At 41.9% G+C, this 19,464-nt stretch overlaps 2 protein-coding genes across 2 annotated transcripts; both read right to left on the bottom strand.

The window, feature by feature from the left end:
- Positions 1-1,038: 1,038 nt before the first annotated feature.
- On the bottom strand, positions 1,039-10,793 carry heca (hdc homolog, cell cycle regulator). The gene is made up of 4 exons (XM_041860591.2): positions 10,358-10,793; positions 6,308-7,402; positions 1,802-1,956; positions 1,039-1,535 (listed from the first exon to the last, which is right to left on the bottom strand). The coding sequence occupies exons 1-4, from the start codon at positions 10,521-10,523 to the stop codon at positions 1,371-1,373; spliced, it is 1,581 nt and encodes a 526-aa protein (XP_041716525.1). The 5' UTR covers positions 10,524-10,793; the 3' UTR covers positions 1,039-1,370.
- Positions 10,794-12,698: 1,905 nt separating this feature from the next.
- On the bottom strand, positions 12,699-17,796 carry abracl (ABRA C-terminal like). Its single transcript, XM_041860592.1, has 3 exons — positions 17,692-17,796; positions 16,790-16,855; positions 12,699-14,103 (listed from the first exon to the last, which is right to left on the bottom strand). Exons 2-3 carry the CDS (start codon positions 16,848-16,850, stop codon positions 13,919-13,921), a joined length of 246 nt encoding a protein of 81 aa, XP_041716526.1. The 5' UTR covers positions 16,851-16,855; positions 17,692-17,796; the 3' UTR covers positions 12,699-13,918.
- Positions 17,797-19,464: the final 1,668 nt, after the last annotated feature.

The raw sequence follows: 19,464 nt of genomic DNA on the forward strand, positions 1-19,464 counted from the left end.
GTCGTGTTTAGATAGGTTCGGTGCCTTGGCTCTACTTAGTTTTTTACGCACTCCGCGTATTTTGACTCTTCGTGTTTTACGCACTGCGCGTAATTGTTCGCCTCCAGTGTTCTGAGGCCGTTTATTTTGTATTCTATTTTCAAGTGATAGTAAAGTCGTTTTGACTTATCCTCTGTGTCCTGCGCTTGACTCTACCACCGCATCCACATCAGCACACTCTGACAGATATAGATAATTTTGTACCTGTTTCCTCCAGCATCTTCACAAGGTCCTTTGCTGTTGTTCTGGGATTGTTTTGCACTTTTCGCACCAAAGTACGTTCATCTCTAGGAGACAGAACGCGTCTCCTTCCTGAGCGGTATGACGGCTGCGTGGTCCCATGGTGTTTATACTTGCGTACTATTGTTTGTACAGATGAACGTGGTACCTTCAGGCGTTTGGAAATTGCTCCCAAGGATGAACCAGACTTGTGGAGGTCTACACATTTTTTTCTGAGGTCTTGGCTGATTTCTTTTGATTTTCCCATGATGTCAAGCAAAAAGGCACTGAGTTTGAAGGTAGGCCTTGAAATACATCCGCAGGTACACCTCCAATTGACTCAAATGATGTCAATTAGCCTATCAGACATTTCTAAAGCTATGACATCATTTTCTGGAATTTTCCAAGCTGTTTAAAGGCACAGTCAACTTAGTGTATGTAAACTTCTGACCCACTGGAATTGTGATACAGTGAATTATAAGTGAAATAATCTGTCTGTAAACAATTGTTGGAAAAATGTCATGCACAAAGTAGATGTCCTAACCGACTTGCCAAAACTATAGTTTGTTAACCAGAAATGTGTGGATTGGTTGAAAAACACGTTTTAATGACTCCAACCTAAGTGTATGTAAACTTCCGACTTCAACTGTACTTTCAATATGTACCAATCACTGTGCACCAATCAGGCAATCATTAACCAATGAAATTCATAGTATAATTTACATTGACTAATTTCTGCCTACTCTTTGCTGTTTGGCAATTATGATGAACAAGAGCATGCAACATTTCTTTCTCTCCTTTATTAGATATTTTTCATCCTTTTGTAAAAAAGCAAATTTGGCATACAGATACATTCACTTGTCACAGTATATGTGTTGCTCATCTTTTTAAGTGCCAGACAGTTCCAAACCGTTGTAGGTCTTATGAATATAACTTTTTATGAAATCATATAGATGCTGTCTTGGAACTTTTTAATTGAGTCATATTATTTCTATACATAAAATGTTTTACAATAACTAAAGCCCAGGAAAAAAGTATTTAAGGCCCAAAATAAAGTTGCCTAGATAAAAAACAGAAACAAGAGAAACAGCACTAGCATGCATGCACATTTGTCAATAAGCTTCCAATACTTTGAAGGAGGAGAATGGCTTGACAAAGTGGTAGTCGAGGTTCCCACAGTGGGGGCACTGCTGCACGTTGCTGTACTCTGAGAAGTACTGCATCCCCACCCTGACATCTATGACTGGCTTGCCACAGTGCTTGCAGTTCAGACGGGCCTAAGGGTACAAATAGAGGAAATGGCTAAGGATCTGCAGTTGTTGACTTTGCCATGCATAATGTCAATGAGACGATTTGATAAGAAGAGATCTAGCCACAACACAAAACCTGATTTTTTAACTGACTTTGCCCCATGAAGTTACTGTATGGCAGCCTGCCATATTTAAATGACACCCCTGGACCATCTGGAGGCTAACTCAAATATGACTTTCAAACTCCTCATGAGAAAAAAAGATATATTGATAAATACTAATAGCCTACTCACCTGACAACATGGTGTGGCGGCCAGTATATCATAGGTGTACATCGTCCCCAACTGGTGCCAGCTCCCATCCCACCTGGACTTGCACTTGATACATACAATTTTGTGGACTCCCTCCAGACAGTCGACACAGATTGCATACAGATGCATCAGCCTCCCTTTACAAGAGAGACAATAGGGTTGTTTAATAGATTCCACAAATAATCCCTAAAGCGTGAAAAATAATCATGCATTACAAAGCCTGAAGATCAAAGCAACAGCATTCATCCACTGATTTAATTATTATCCATGTGGTGAATAGCTACTAAAAAGCTGTTTGTGGAAAACAGTATAGATTGACTTGATTGATATGTATGACATGCTTGATCACATTCATGTGCCATAATAATTTTGTTTAGTTCTCAATGAAAGTAATGAATTCTATTGTGCCAGGTTTATTATGGTGTGTTCTTATCTCAAATATATGCAAGGGATAACACCCTTGCAGACCAGAATAACAATTATGAAAATTCACAACCAAACAAGTTATTCTGAAACTACACTAAAATATGCATATCTGGAAACAGCTGTGGTCCAAATCATTTGCTTGGGGCCTGATCAGCTGTCAACAGTAAACCTGAACTTTTCACTGTACACATTTCTTCTACCACAGCAGGAACCAGCATATGGGTGTCAACCGGTGGGTTGTCAGTTCAAATCCCGGGTCCGACGGGGAAAAATCTGTCAAATCCTAGATGACATTGCCTGCCGTTGTGCCCTTGAGCAAGGCACTTAACAACAGCTCTTGGGGGCCCAGTGCGGCAGCACCTCTCCAAAACCTGTATGTACAGTCGTGGTCAAAAGTTTTGAGAATGACACAAATACTAATTTTCACAAAGTCTGCTGCCTCAGTTTATATGATGGCAATTTGCATATACTTCAGAATGCCATGAAGAGTGATCAGATGAATTGCAAAGTCCCTCTGTGCCATGAAAATGAACTTAATCCCCAAAAAACATTTCCACTGGATTTCAGCCTTGCCACAAAAGGACCAGCTGCCATCATGTCAGTGACTAACTTGCTAAATTTGCACACTGTATATTATATGTATTTCTGTTGTATTTTTGACTTTGTTTTGTTTTACCCCATATGTAACTCTGTGTTTGTTTTTATCGCACTGCTATGCTTTATCTTGGCCAGGTCGCAGTTGTAAATGAGAACTTGTTCTCAACTGGTTTACCTGGTTAAATAAAGGTGAAATAAAAATAAATAAAAATAAAATAAAAAATCTCTCGTTAACACAGGTGAGAGTGTTGACGAGGACAAGGCTGGAGATCACTCTGTCATGCTGATTGAGTTAGAATAACAGACTGGAAGCTTTAAAAGGAGGGTGGTGCTTGAAAACATTGTTCTTTCTCTGTTAACCATGGTTACCTGCAAGGAAACACGTGCCATCATCATTGCTTTGCACAAAACGGGCTTCACAGGCAAGGATATTGCTGCTAGTAAGATTGCACCTAAATCAACCATTTATCGGATCATCAAGAACTTCAAGGAGCGAGGTTCAATTGTTGTGAAGAAGGCGTCAGGACGCCCAAGAAAGTCCAGCAAGCGCCAGGACCGTCTCCTAAAGTTGATTCAGCTGCGGGATCGGGGCACCACCAGTGCAGAGCTTGCTCAGGAATGGCAGTAGGCAGGTGTGAATGCACCTGCACGCACATTGAGGCAAAGACTTTTGGAGGATGGCCTGGTGTCAAGAAGGGCATCAAAGAAGCCACTTCTCTCCAGGAAAAACATCAGGGACAAACTGATATTCTGCAAAAGGTACAGGGATTGGACTCACACCTGCCTGTTGACTAGGGTAAAGTCATTTTCTCTGATGAATCCCCTTTCCGATTGTTTGGGGCATCCGGAAAACACCTTGTCCGGAGAAGACAAGGTGAGCGCTACCATCAGTCCTGTGTCATGCCAACAGTAAAGCATCCTGAGACCTTTCATGTGTGGGGTTGCTTCTCAGCCAAGGGAGTGGGCTCACTCACAATTTTGCCTAAGAACACAGCCATGAATAAAGAATGGTACCAACACATCCTCCGAGAGCAACTTCTCCCAACCATCCAAGAACAGTTTGGTGACGACCAATGCCTTTTCCAGCATGATGGAGCACCTTGCCATAAGGCAAAAGTGACTAAGTGGCTCGGGGAACAAAACATCAACATTTTGGGTCCATGGCCAGGAAACTCCCCAGACCTTAATCCCATTGAGAACTTGTGGTCGATCCTCAAGAGGCGGGTGGACAAACAAAAACCCACAAATTCTGACAAACTCCAAGCATTGATTATGCAAGAATGGGCTGCCATCTGTCAGGATGTGGCCCAGAAGTTAATTGACAGCATGCCAGGGTGGATTGCAGAGGTCTTGAAAAAGAAGGGTCAACACTGCAAATATTGACCCTTTGCATAAACGTAATGTTATTGTCAATAAAAGCCTTTGACACTTATGGAATGCTTGTAATTATACTTCAGTATACCATAGTAACATCTGACAAAAATATCTCATAACACTGAAGCAGCGAACTTTGCGAAGACCAATACTTGTGTCATTCTCAAAACCTTTGACCACGACTGTATGCATACGTGTCTTTCTGGAGGGTTGCGTTCAAAGTGAAAGTCAAATTTCAGATGGCACATGTGTGCAATTGACCAATAAAGTGATCTTTCTCTTAAACTCGGGTTCAAGACAATCATTCAAACATTTTAAATTACAGGTCAATTGAGATTGTTTGTTGGAAAATACACTACCGGTCCAAAGTTTTAGAACACCTACTCAAGGGTTTTTCTTTATTTTTACTATTTTCTACATTGTAGAATAATAGTGAAGACATCAAAACTATGGAATAACCCATATGGAATCATGTAGTAACCAAAAAAGTGTTAAAAAATCAAAATATATTTTATATTTGAGATTCTTCAAATAGCCACCCTTTGCCTTGATGACAGCTTTGCACACTCTTGGCATTCTCTCAACCAGCTTCACCTGGAATGCTTTTCCAACAGTCTTGAAGGAGTTCCCACATATGCTGAGCACTTCCCACATACGCTGCTTTTCCTTCACTCTGCGGTCCGACTCATCCCAAACCATCTCAATTTGGTTGAGGTCGGGGGATTGTGGAGGCCAGGTCACCAGGCACTCCATCACTCTCCTTTTTGGTAAAATAGCCCTTACAAAGCCTGGAGGTATGTTGGGTCACTGTCCTGTTGAAAAACAAATGATAGTCCCACTAAGACAAAACCAGATGGGATGGCGTATTGCTGCAGAATGCTGTGGTAGCCATGCTGGGTAAGTGTGCCTTGAATTCTAAATAAATCACAGACAGTGTCACCAGCAAAGCACCCCCACACCATAACAGCTCCTCCTCCATGCTTTACGGTGGGAAATACACATGCGGAGATCATCCGTTCACCCACACCGTGTCTCAAAAAGACACGGCAGTTTGGACACCAGACCAAAATACATATTTCCACCGTCCTAATGTCCATTGCTTGTGTTTCTTGGCCCAAGCAAGTCTCTTCTTATTATTAGTGTCCTTTAGTAGTGGTTTCTTTGCAGCAATTCAACCATGAAGGCCTGATTCACACAGTCTCCTCTGAACAGTTGATGTTGAGATGTGACTGTTACTTGAACTCTGTGAAGCATTTATTTGGGCAGCAATTTCTGAGGCTGGTAACTCTAATGAACTTATCCTCTGCAGCAGAGGTAACTCTGGGTCTTCCATTCCTGTGGCGGTCCTCATGAGAGACAGTTTCATCATAGCGCTTGATAGTTTTTGCGACTGCACTTGAAGAAATGTTCAAAGTTCTTGAAATGTTCCGTATTGACTGACCTTCATGTCTTAAAGTAATGATGGACTGTCATTTCTCTTTGCTTATTTGAGCTGTTCTTGCCATAATATGGACATGGTCTTTTACCAAATAGTGCTATCGTCTGTATACACCCCCCCACCTTGTCACAACACAACTGATTGGCTCAAACGCATTAAGAAGGAAATAAATTTCACAAATTAACTTTTGACAAGGCACACCTGTTAATTGAAATGCATTCCAGGTGACTACTTCATGAAACTGGTTGAGAGAATGCCAAGAGTGTGCAAAGCTGTCATCAAGGCAAAGGGTGGCTATTTGAAGAATCTCAAATCTAAAATATATTTTGATTTGTTTAACACTTTTTTGGTTACTACATGATTCCATATGTGTTATTTCATAGTTTTGATGTCTTCGCTATTTTTCTACAATGTAGAAAATAGTAAAAATAAAGAAAAACCCTTGAATGAGTAGGCGTTCTAAAACTTTTGACCGGTAGTGTATAAAATATTTAAAAATAATGATGTAATTTCCAGTTTGCAATATTTGAGATTGTAGCCAATCACAACATACAGATTATGCATGTGTAATGGTTACGGCTGTCTGCTGGTTTTGATAGCATAAGTGTTTCAAAGTCTGTTTCTCAGAGATGGACATTGTTCCAAAGACCTACCTTGCAGATGGCACGGTACATCGTACTCGATCTCATCGTGTCTGGAGGGGCTCAGGAACAGGGTCCCGTCCACCAGAGGGAACTGCTCAAAGACAGGCAGGGTGCGGTGGCACAGGGCACAGTTGACCATGTTCCTGTGGCTGGCGCTCAGAGCCGACAGGATGAATCTCCTCAGGTCCTCTCCCTGGCCCGCCTGGGCGTCATCCTCCATACGGACATGGTAGGTGTTCAGCTTGTGTCTGGGTATGTGGGTCAGCAGCTCTGTGAGGTCCAGCCTCCGCAAGAACTGCACTGGGTTGTCCCCCGTGGTGAGTCTGGGCAGGGGCAGGATGGTGTGATCCAGGTGGCCTCCGCGACCCAGCATGCCGCTTGCCAGCATGTGCTTCCGGTGGCTCTCCATGTGCACCGCATTCTTCAGGAACTCCCCCAGGTGACGGGAGCTGCGGGGCCCTGTGAAGGTGGGTGGGGAGAAGAAGGAGAAGCCTGTCGGAGGGGACTGACCCGGGGAGTCACAGGGTGAGCGGGGCCCCAGGCTGCTTCCACAGAATAGGCCTCCGTGACCCCTCTCCTGAGAGTTCTGCCGATCCACTGACTGTCGGCGAGGCAGCTCCTGACTGGATGCTCTGTGAGACAGCTTACTGCCCCCAGGCAGCTTGCCCCTCTTAGGATCATCAGGGGGATCCAGCCCGCCTCCACATGCACCTCCTCCAGCTGCAGCTGAGCTGCTCAACTTCCCCAGGCTCTTCTCCAGAGGCACCTTCTTCTTCACCTCTGCCATGCGCTTCACCTGGTACCAGTCCGTGTCTTTCTTAAGGTGGCCCTGGCCACAGCGGCAAGAGCAGAAGCGGAAGGCCAGGTCGTATCCCTTCTTAGTCCACATGTTCTGCCGGCACTGCTTCTCGTTCCAGCTGCGGGCCCTTCCAATGCAGTTGAACTGGACCAGGATGCTGCTCTCCCACTCGTAGAAGCACTGCAAGTGCATCCAGTTGCCATAGGGGCAGCTATCACTGTTACACACCACACGTTGATAGTCATCCTTCTCAAGGTCAATGTCTCTGGCCAGACTGCACACAAGAGGGGTAGCACAGGGGGCCTCTGCAGCACACACAACAAAACAGAGTTACTATATCACTCATAAACATATTATAACATCTCCATACAAAATATGACTTGAAAATAAAAACAAACGTGCTTTGCGGCACAAAATTCACTTTGGACATATTACAGAGCAACAAAACGACATTAATCAGAATAGATTTTTGTTCATGCTAAAAGGACTAACTCCTTGGACTGCAATGTTGACAATATTCCATTCCGTTACTGAACAATTCAGGACTGAAACATCAATGCACAGCCTGTCTGGAACTTAACTTTAAACAGTAATGGATTGTGTGAACATTCAATAATAAGAAGAAGACTAATGAGATCTGTCTTATCTTGCAACATAAGAGCCATCATCATTGAGCATGGATCACTGAGAAGGGTGCCTGAATACCCATCAGACAGGGAAACCCTCAGTGCAGCCAAGTGAGTGGGTAAGTAGTCCATTTTATGAAAATATGACCTTCAACGATTCAAAGGAGACCTTAAAAAAAGCAATTAAAGAAGCACTAGACTTGAATCCTAATGTATCTATGGGGAGCCCTGTTTTTGCTGCTTGTGATGTAACCCTGATTTGATTTGTGTCTGTCTCTGTGTCTCTGTGTGTGTGTGTGTGTGTGTGTGTGCGTGTAGGATAATAGTGAAGACATCAAAACTATGAAATAACACATATATATATTTTCTATTTGAGATTCTTCAAATAGCCACTTTTTGCCTTGATGACAGCGTTGCACACTCTTGGCATTCTCTCAACCAGCTTCACGTGGAATGCTTTTCCAACAGTCTTGAAGGAGTTCCCACATATGCTGAGCACTTGTTGGCTGCTTTTCCTTCACTCTGCGGTCCGACTCATCCCAAATTATCTCAATTTGGTTGAGGTCGGGGGATTGTGGAGGCCAGGTCATCTGATGCAGCACTCCATCACTCTCCTTCTTGGTAAAATAGCCCTTACACAGCCTGGAGGTGTGTTGGGCCATTGTCCTGTTGAAAAACGAATGATAGTCCCACTAAGCCCAAACCAGATGGGATGGTGTATCGCTGCAGAATGCTGTGGTAGCCATGCTGGTTAAGTGTGCCTTGAATTCTAAATAAATCACAGACAGTGTCACCAGCAAAGCACCCTCACACCATAACACCTCCTCCTCCATGCATTACAGTGGAACTGCACATGCAGAGATAATCCTTTCACCCACACCGCGTCTCACAAAGACACGTGGTTGGAACCAAAAATCTCAAATTTGGACTCCAGACCAAAGGACAAATTTCCACCGGTCTAATGTCCATTGCTCATGTTTCTTGGCCTAAACCGGTTTCTTCTTCTTATTGCTGTCCTTTAGTAGTGGTTTCTTTGCAGCAATTCAACCATGAAGGCCTGATTCACACAGTCCCCTCTGAACAGTTGATGTTGAGATGTGTCTGTGTCTTGAACTCTGTGAAGCATTTATTTGGGCTGCAATTTCTGAGGCTTGTAACTCTAATGAACTTATCCTCTGCAGCAGAGGTAACTTTGGGTCTTCCATTCCAGTGGCGGTCCTCTTGAGAGCCAGTTTCATCATAGCGCTTGATGGTTTTTGCAACTGCCCTTGAAGAAACTTTCAAAGTTCTTGAAATGTTCCGTATTGACTGAACATCATGTCTTAAAGTAATGATGGACTGTGGTTTCTCTTTGCTTATTTGAGCTGTTCTTGCCATAACATGGACTTGGCTTTTACCAAATAGTGCTATCTTCTGTATACCCCCCTCCCTACCATGTCACAACACTACTGATTGGCTCAAACGCATTAAGAAGGAAAGAAATTCCACAAATTAACTTTTAAGAAGGCACACCTGTTAATTGAAATGCATTCCAGGTGACTACCTCATGAAGCTGGTTGAGAGAATGACAAGAGTGTGCAAAGCTGTCATCAAGGCAAAGGGTGGCTATTTGAAGAATCTCAAATATATTTTGATTTGTTTAACACTTTTTTGGTTACTACATGATTCCATATGTGTTATTTCATAGTTTTGATGTCTTCACTATTATTCTACAATGTAAAAAATAGTTTAAATTTTTTTTTTGAATGAGTAGGTGTCCAAACTTTTGACTGGTAGTGTTGTAAGCGCGAGTGCGTGCGTGCCTGCATGCGGGTATGGTAGATGAGTTTCCTCCTTTCATTTCCTGTACTTCACTGTCATCTCTCAGGCCTCATGGTTTCTAGACAGTGTATCAGAAACAATCCCATGCATGCACTGTAATGTGCTGTGCCTAACTATACCTCCATCAAAACTCAGTTCAGTTAAGAAGAAAATGAAATAAGAAGAACAGGACCAGTCTATGCCTCTCCAAAAATATATGAGTCACCAACTTCAGGCTGCCAGGGTGATTCAAACATAAACCTGAGGCTCTGTGCAATGAATTCCATCATTGTTCAGCCATGTGCTTACCCCATCACATTTTATTAACTGGTAATATTTTGTTTATATAAAGCCTACCTGAATATTTATTACATGACAAATGATGTTTCATTCAGATAGTAAGTTAGGCCTAGTATAACTTTGATGCCAACTATAATGTATGCCTATATGCACAGCCTAATGATGTTGTTTTTTGTTGCTTTATCTGACTCAAGACACAGACGAGACAATACCGAAAATGTATCAAATTAAGTTGAACTTGAGCAGGCAAGCGGTGAGGTGCCAGCACTACCCTTGAACAAGGCCACAACTGAAACTGTACATGTGTGCGTCGTGATATGACAGTGCATAGACCTCCATGTCGACGCATCATTAAACGATCAATGCATAATGCTCGTTGGCAATTACACTATAACGATTGAGTTATGAAGCCTACAGTCGATAACAATAAAATGTGAAGCAACGTAAAGCTTACGTCGTCTCACAGGCAACAATACAATCAAATCCATTGCAATAACTTCGGTCACGCATGTTTTGACACAATTTCACTCTTACCACTTCTATGTTCGTTGAACGGTGCAGCTGTAGCCCCCAATAATGTTGTTGTTGTTACCCCTGGTGCTCCTCCTGTTGCGGCAGCACTGGCTCCATTTTCTTGTTCATCTCCACTACTATTAGTCCTTTTATTTCTCTTCCCCTTGTTGCTTTTCTGGTTGGGCATTTTACAGATCCTGATATTAATAATTTCAACCCATCAACGACTGTCTGACATTTCTGCGGATTCCATTTGAATCCTACTTGAGAGATGCAATGATTCTCTCTTCTTGATTGCAGGTGGTACTGTTTACAGCTATATTATCTCCATCCAGATTTATGCAGTTGTGACAGCAAAGGTAACCTACGAAGGTGTGTCCGTTTCTTGTTTTGATTCCTGCTCTGAACGTAGATCCGTCAGGAGCTGTTCTGTTTTCCTCCTGCCGCCATGACGAAAAACGGCTCCGCCCCCCGAACCTTGCTGTAAATTATTATTCGATTTAGCAAGGGAGTCCCAAGTAAACGGTCCTGGTAGGAAGGGGAATATAAAGTAATATCTCAGGTTCAAGTCAATGCTTTCTCTGGGTTATCTGAGGCTACAGTTGCAGTCATAACCTTCTATGGCATTGCCAACTATTGAATGATTACTTCTAAAAGTGCAGTCATCAGTGCTGACTTATTAGGCTGGTAGTCATATAGCCTACTGTCCTTTTCACAATAATACATTCACATTTTCTTCAATAATACAGTAAAGTCAGAGTGCAACGTTAAATAGCATAGCATAAGGATACAATATATACAGTACATTCAGAAACAATTTTCCACATTTTGTTATGTTACAGCCTTATTCTAGAATTGATTAAATAAAACAATTTTCCTCATCAATCTACACACAATACCCCATAATGACAAAGCGATGTTTGCACATTTATTAAAACTAATAAGCAGAAATACCTTATTTACAAAAGTATTTAGACCCTTTGCTATGAGACTCGAAATTGAGCTTTCCATTGTTCATCCTTTAGATGTTTCTACAACTTGATTGGAGTCCACCTTTGATAAATTCAATTGATTGGACATGATTTGGAAAGGCACACACCTGTCTATATAAGGTCCCACAGTTGACAGTGCAGGTCAGAGCAAAAGCCATGAGGTCGAAGGAATTGTCCGTAGAGCTCTGAGACAGGATTGTGTCGAGGCACAGATCTGGGGAAGGGTACAAAAAAATGTCTGCAGCATTGAAGGTCCCCAAGAACACAGTGGCCTCCATCATTCTTAAATGGAAGAAGTTTCGAACCACCCAGGCTCTTCCTAGAGCTGGATGCTCGGCCAAACTGAGCAATCGGGGGAGAAGGGCCTTGGTCAGGGAGGTGACCAAGAACCCGATGGTCGCTCTGACAGAGCTCCAGGGTTCCTCTGTGGAGATGGGAGAACCTTACAGAAGGATAACAATCTCTGCAGCACTCCACCAATCAGGCCTTTATGGTAGAGTGGCCAGATGGAAGCCACTGCTCAGTAAAAGGCACATGACAGCCCGCTTGGAGTTTGCCAAAAGGCACCTAAAGACTCTCAGACCATGAGAAACAAGATTCTCTGGTATGATGAAACCATGATTGAACTCTTTGGCCTGAATGCCAAGCGTCACTTCTGGAGGTAACCTCGCACCATCCCTACGGTGAAGCCTGGTGGTGGCAGTATCATGCTGTGGGGATGTTTTTCAGCGGCAGGGACTGGGAGACTAGTCAAGCTCGAGGGAAAGATGAACGGAGCAAAGTACAGAGAGATCCTTGATGAAAACCTGCTCCAGAGCACCCAGGACCTCAGACTGTGGCGAAGGTTCACCTTCCAAAAGGACAACGACCCTAAGCACACAGCCAAGACAACGCAGGAGTGGCTTCGGGACAAGTCTCTGAATGTCCCAGCCAGAGTCCAGACTTGAACCCGATCGAACATCTCTGGAGAGACCTGAAAATAGCTGTGCAGCGACGCTCCCCATCCAACCTGACAGAGCTTGAGAGGATCTGCAGAGAAGAATGGGAGAAACTCCCCAAATACAGGTGTGCCAAGCTTGTAGCGTCATACCCAAGAAGACTCGAGGCTGTAATCGCTGCCACAGGTGCTTCTACAAAGTACTGAGTAAAGGGTCTGAATACCTATGTAAAACCTGTTTTTGCCTTGTCATTATTGGGTATTGTGTGTAGATTGATGGGGGGGGACAATTCGATCCATTTTAGAATAAGGCTGTAACGTAACAAAATGTGGAAGAAGTCAAGGGATCTGAATACTTTCCGAATGCACTGTATACATTACCATTCTGTTAAATGGGGCCTATAGATCATAAAAATAAAATCAGGCTGCAAAGTGAAGGTTTGTTTTTTATTAACAGAGTATTTCACCGTCCTCAGAACCCCCATTGCTTTCTTAGGAATATATTATTGCCAATATAAGTCAATAATTTGGAAATTATTGGACTTTGGAAAGGAACTGCACTTTGATCAAGTTTGATGATCATACATGCATTGTATTAGATCAGAGAAAAAAAAATTGCTAAATTTTTCATATGTTTCTTTTTTCTTGATAAACCATTTTTTTGAAGAGTTACTATTGCTTCCCATGTCAAGTTCCAAATGTATTTCCTACCAGGACACAATACTAAACATTGTGTCTCCTCTTTGAACAGTAACACCATGCATGATAAGCCTTTATTCACAGTTCATGGTGACCCACACATCATTTGATGATAGAATCTTATTCATCATATGGGGCACATCAAGTAAGCCACAACATACATGTTGCAGATATAGAAATGTGATCTACAACTCCCTATCCTGTAAAATAGAGAACATCTTATACATAATTTCTATCTACAACATAATGTACATTGAGTACATTATCAATGTCTCTTATTTAGAAGGACTATGCTATGATTGCATAATATACAACACAGTATCTGGAATGAGGCAAACTTGTATTCTAAATAAGGAGTCTAATTTCAAAGGTCAGTTTAACACATTTGGTCCTGAGGAACATTACAAAACCACATTTTTATTTGGCACAAATCACCCTGTAATTAAATACTGCTAAGAATTACACAGGAAATCCATTGGCTTAATCCCCCTTGGTTATAGCAAAGGCAAAGGTTTGTGAGTGGTCGATCGAGAAAAGAGTCTTGCAAACATATAAAAGCGTGAATATTACATACTCAAATGCTTAACGTTAGCATGAATACAAAATCAATATGTGCAAAAGCTTCTCTTGAAGCGTTGCCATCTTAGTTGTTCACAAGAGGTAGCAAAATGCCCATGTAAACAATAAATGAAGTTGCCATTTGGTGATTCCTGTTACTGTAAGGTAATTTGTTTCCTAAAAAGTCTAGGTGTATTTCGTCCCCTAGAATATACTCCTTATGACAAGAACAATATTTTCCTAATGTGATATACAAAATGTTACATTCTCAGCCTGTACATTTGTAGTCCTAAAAATGTATCAAAGTGTTGATTTGTGATCCCTGGTTGGTAGATGAAATAGTAACGCCTCAAAGAAACTCTTGACTTAACATCTGAATAATGATAGCCATCAGCTTCATTCTTGTAGGAGTGTGATGTCAACATTGTCATGGACACCTTGCAGGAGAAGCTCCCCTTCAAATGCGATGATCTTCTTCCTCTTGGCAGCCCTCAGAGTCCCAACCAAAGCCTCAAAGATATTGGCACACCTATCGTCATTGAACAGGACACCAAATTTGACACATGTTTGTCCATCTGCATCTGTAAAAAAAGGCAAGATCGTTTGAGAAGCAAGGTAGTATTAAGCGAATCCTGTATTCCTTCTGTAAGAAGATTTTTTTTTTACTTTCCTGAAACGCCTGTGAATGTCTATCACATATATGTTTAGTGTTTCCTCTAGCACTGCACGGTATTGGCAGAGGATCACACTGAAACTAGCCACTCCAAAATAGGCTGTGGCAGCTGAGGAGCAAATAAGGGGGAAGCATGGCTCTGTAAACAAACATTAAAGCCAGGAGATTTTCAACAGCAGGAGAGAGCATGTGGTAGTGGAGCTAATATGAGGTGGTTATTTGGAAAAGTCTGAGATTAGTTCACAAACAAGTTGCTCCACTGCCTGAGGATAAAGATAGTGTCCAAATGAAGACAAAACAGGCTTACTTACATTGCACCAATTAATTATAGATCTCATTAATTGCATTATGGTGCTGGGAATCCACATGGTGTGCAGACTTTGGTTCCACCCCAGTGCTAATGAATTCAACTATCCACCAGGCCCTTGAACCAGGGGCACATTCAGCAGGACACAACATTTTGGATAGAAATGTCATATAGAACAAACATGCCTCTCCGACATGTAGACCATATTGGCTCCATTCATGGCATTTCTATCTGCAACGTTCGTGTGTTGGAACTAGTGCTGAGCGTTTTGTGCTTTTTGAGGTCGGTTCGGTTCCAAAAACATTATCACGGATTTTGATTACAAATAAAAAAAATACATTATGAAATACTGACATTAAAATGATAAAAGCTTTTTAATGGAAATGCCAAAGCCAAAAATAGTGAACATTAAATTACCAAAACAATGAAAATATTCCATTGTCTCCGTCAGCTCCACATAGAATAGGAAATTACTATTAGATAGTAATATACACAACATGAATATTTTATTAAGTTTTATTTGATGGCTTTATAATTGTTCATTCCTTAAAGTCATCATCTCAGGCAGCAGCCAGCCAACCATTAACATTATCTCTGTTCTCCCCATACTGTAGGCTACGGTCTTTAGTCATCCCATTTAGCTAGGCTAGCCTGCCTAAGTATGCTGCAGAGCTGTCTGAAGAAATCATTTGACTAGTTCTTCAAAGTAGATAAGGCATAATTTCACGAACTCTATCCCTCTCTTGTCTTTGTGTTGTTTACATTCCTCTCTCATGCGGCAGCGTATGCGGTCTGTGTGTTTCTAACCTAACGTAGCAGGCATAAAAGTGTATCCATCTGTGTCCGAGCCGGTAAAGAACAGGTTAATTACCACTTTTCTGCGCTGAACTATACTGAACAAAAATATAAGACGCAACATGTAAAGTGTTGGTCCCACGTTTCATGAGCTGAAATAAAAGATCTCAAAAAAAGCTTATTTCTCACATTTTGTGCACAAATTTGTTTACATCCCTGTTAGCGAGCATTTCTCCTTTGCCAAGGTAATCCACCACCTGAGAGGTGTGGGATATCAAGAAGCGGTTTAAACAGCATGATCATTACACAGGTGCACCTTGTGCTGGGGAAAATAAAGGCCACTAATATGTGCAGTTTTGTCACACAACACAATGCCAGAAGTTGAGGGAGAATGCAATAGGCATGCTTACTGCAGGAATATCCACCAGACCTGTTTCCAGATAATTTAATGTTAATTTCTCTACCATAGAGAATTTGGCACTACGTCCAACCGGCCTCAAAACCGCAGACCACGTGTAACCACGCCAGCCCTGGACATCCCGCTTCTTCAACTGCGGGAACATGAGACCAGCCACTCAGACAGCTAATGAAACTGAGGAGTATTTCTGTCTGTAATAATGCCCTTTTGTGGGGGAAACTTATTCTGACTGGCTGGGCCCAGGCCCACCCATGGCTGCACCCCTGCCCAGTCATGTGAAATACATAGATTAGGGCCTAATTAAATGTATTTCCATTGACTGATTTCCTTATATGAACTGTATCGCAGTAAAATCGTTGAAATTGTTGCATTTATATTTGTTCAGTATAGGTTTAAATGTTGCTTAATGAAAACTCCCGTCGGACCAGCGTCCCATATACTGTACTCCTTGACTTCATTTCTCTCGTGAATGATTTGATTTCTCTTTAGAGAAACAAACTAAATGGAATTCAAGTAATTGAACTGACACCGGTCAATTTGTTGTTTAATAACCGAACCCCCCCTGAAAATGTGGTTAATGGCTCAGCACTAGTTAGAATTTAGCTGGGAAAAAGTCTACACATCCTGTTTGGAGAGAATTGTAGAAGTTTCAAAATACAGCACAGCCTCTATTACAGGAATCACACCACCTATCCCTGGTGATTTTAACAGATTGTCTTGCAAAGTACATTGACAGATTGATTTACCACTTTATCCAGTTGGTTTTATTCTTGGGATTGACATTAAGGTCTGAAAAGCCGCCTGAAGAACATGATCACTTGCCTGAAAATTTTAAGTATCTATTTTCACCTACACATATGGGAGGAACTAGAGACCAGCCTACTGGAATTAATTTGCATTTTGGTTGTAATCAGTAAAATATTAAATAATAATAATCACCTGCCTAAAGGAGCAACCTCAGAGCAGGCTCAACTTGTGTGACTGCTCAGGTCACTTGCCCTGGTCAATAGGGCAACCTATTGCATTGGTTATTTGTTATAAGCAAAGTGCACTGTAATACAAGATTATACTTACTTTTACTGCCAAGCCGTTGGATCTCTCCAACAAGCAGAGATACTTCATGTTGGACATTCATTGCCACTAGAAGTGTAACAAAATATAATAGTGTCACATGCCAATATTCTATGGGCATTCCCTGAAGCCAAAAACAATAGCAAGGGAGAGGGGGGTGTCATAATGTAGACATTTGAGTCATAACATCCCTTGTAATGTATTAGTATAATGTATTATAGGATAAACGGGCACCTGACTAAGACAGGATACACCATCACAGTATTATAAAGACAGGCTACATTTTTGCGAAACGGCCTACGCAGCAGCAAAAACATGTCAGTTTCACATTGTAACAAGCTGCAACATAAATTGCCTTCCATATGAAAAGTACCATTAATGCGGAAGTAGGCTAGCTGGGATCAGTAGGGTTTACACTATTTACCACAGCCACAAAGTCAAAATGTAACAATTCATGAATACAAAAGTCATTTTTGGTCTTAATTTAAGGTTAGGCATAAGATTAGCAGTGTGGTTATGGTTTGGGTTAAAAATCACATTTTAAGAAGAGAAATTGTAGAAATAGACGAGGTTTATGACTTTGTGGCTGTGGTAACTAGTGACGACCGATCACTACCCAAGGGAATTTAGAATCAATCATGTTGAAATACAGACGTGTAATCCGTTTCGAGAACCATTACTTGAGCTCTGTCTAACTTTTGACTATTTCGATCATTGTTTTTTTTTATATAATCAATTGATTATAGACTACATACGCACGGCTATGGCAGACAATGGAAGGAAATGCGGGAGGCTGCCGGCTAAAGTGATGACAGAGTTTAAATGTAGGCTAATAACCCAACAGACTACGCATTCATTCGTATGTTCTATTTCACATTAAATGGTTATTATGTTGCGGTATTTACCTGAGTAAGAGCGATATCCCCGATATCACACGATGCCTGAGTAGAATTCAACAGGAAGAATGAAGAGGGGCGACGCAAATTAAAACTGTACCATAAAGGGCAGTAATGCTGACGTCATGACCCCTCCTTCTCTGGATACAGCGAGGGGGAGCTTGGCTGTTGGACATGATTAGCTTGTCTTCGTTTTGCTATTTCCACTGCATTTATATGCTTCTGTACCTCTACCTTCTATGTTGATGCATGTGCTTAGTGTAGCCATTGACTACTGCAAACACAAAGCCATTCATTTAAAAAATATATATAAAAAAATATTTTAAAAGGCTACTGGCGTCTGGGTGTGTTTGAACTAAGGTTGTGTTTCAACCATATCTTTTTTATTCAAGGATAACTACAGAATAGGGTACTGGTTATGAGTCTTCCTGCCAATCATTCCAAGGGTTGTTTAAAATACTCAATACTCAGCCAGAGAGCCCTGAGGGCCAGAGGGCTCCGCCCAAACTGGCTCTTCACAACAGGTGGTCGTGCAGGTTGACCAAAATGTTCTAAACTGGTCAGGTAGGTTAGGCTTATGAAATATTCTGTGACCAGTGTGCCCTGTTTCCCTTATGGTCACTGTAGCCTAACTGACAATCACTCACCTAGCCCAGTTGGCAGAATTAGCAGCAGGACTCTCAAGATTCCCACTTCCTGTTCTTGGTTAGTTTCCTCTTGAACCAGAATCTGGCCTTGCAGGAGATGTGGATATGGCGAATCTCCTTTAAACCCAGGAAGCATCCATTCAACTTGCCATTCACCAGCTTTTAAAGCTTAATAATGTCAAAATACGTTTGTTACTCACCAAATATGGAGTTTCGAATAGCAACTATTGTAATTTACTGCCGTCATGGCCGATATCTACTTCCAAAAAAGGTCTAAATAAAAAGTTACATGCAACCGAAAGAAAAATCCTCATCGGCACCTCCAATGTATTGAGCTACTGTAGACTTCCAGCAATGACGGCAGTAAATGATGATAGTATATCCTTTATCCTTACCAGTCTCCCTGCTGCTGAAAAGCATCCCCATAGCATGATGCTGCCACCACCATGCTTCACGGTAGGGATGGTGTTAGACGGGTGATGAGCTGTGCCTGGTTTTCTCCAGACATAGCGCTTTGAATTCAGGCCAAAGATTACATTTTTGTCTCATTAGACCACAGAATCATTTGCCTTATGCTCTGAGTCTTTCACGTGTGCCTTTTGTCAAACTCCAGGTGTGTGGTCATGTGCCTTTTTCTCAGGAGTGGCTTCCGTCCGGCCATTCTCCCATAAAGGCCAGATTGGTAAAGTGCTGTAGAGACAGTTGTCCTTCCGGCAGGTTCTCCCATCTCAGCCAAGGAACTCTATAGTTCTGTCAGAGTGGTCATTGGGTTCTTGGTCACCTCCCTGACCAAGGTCCTTCTTGCCCAGTTGCTAAGTTTGGTCAGATGGCCAGCTCGAGGCAGAGTCTGGGTAGTTCCATATTTTTTCAATTTCCCAATGATGGAGACCACTGTGCTCTTGGAAACGTTCAACACTCTAGAAATTGTTTTATACCCTTCCCCAGATATGCCTTAGTACAATTATATCTCAGAGATCTACAGACAGTCAATGGACTTCATGGTATAGTTTCTGCTCTGACATGCACTGTTGGACCTGTGGTTCTTCTTCAAGGTTTCATAGGAAGATTATATCCAAAAAGGTGTATTGCTACCACCTACTGGGTGGGGTGAAAACATAGTTTAACCCCCCAAAAA

The sequence above is a fragment of the Coregonus clupeaformis genome, chromosome 33, assembly GCF_020615455.1.
Source record: "Coregonus clupeaformis isolate EN_2021a chromosome 33, ASM2061545v1, whole genome shotgun sequence".
Lineage (NCBI taxonomy): Eukaryota > Metazoa > Chordata > Actinopteri > Salmoniformes > Salmonidae > Coregonus > Coregonus clupeaformis.

Coding starts and splice junctions, on each gene's coding strand:
- abracl (XM_041860592.1), bottom strand. CDS start 16,850: ATGAATGTCCAACATGAAGTATCTCTGCTTGTTGGAGAGATCCAACGG. Junction 14,104..16,789: donor CCAACGGCTTGGCAGTAAAA/GTAAGTATAATC, acceptor CTTTTTTTACAG/ATGCAGATGGACAAACATGT.
- heca (XM_041860591.2), bottom strand. CDS start 10,523: ATGCCCAACCAGAAAAGCAACAAGGGGAAGAGAAATAAAAGGACTAAT. Junction 7,403..10,357: donor GTTCAACGAACATAGAAGTG/GTAAGAGTGAAA, acceptor TGTGTGCTGCAG/AGGCCCCCTGTGCTACCCCT. Junction 1,957..6,307: donor TGTACCGTGCCATCTGCAAG/GTAGGTCTTTGG, acceptor TCTCTTGTAAAG/GGAGGCTGATGCATCTGTAT.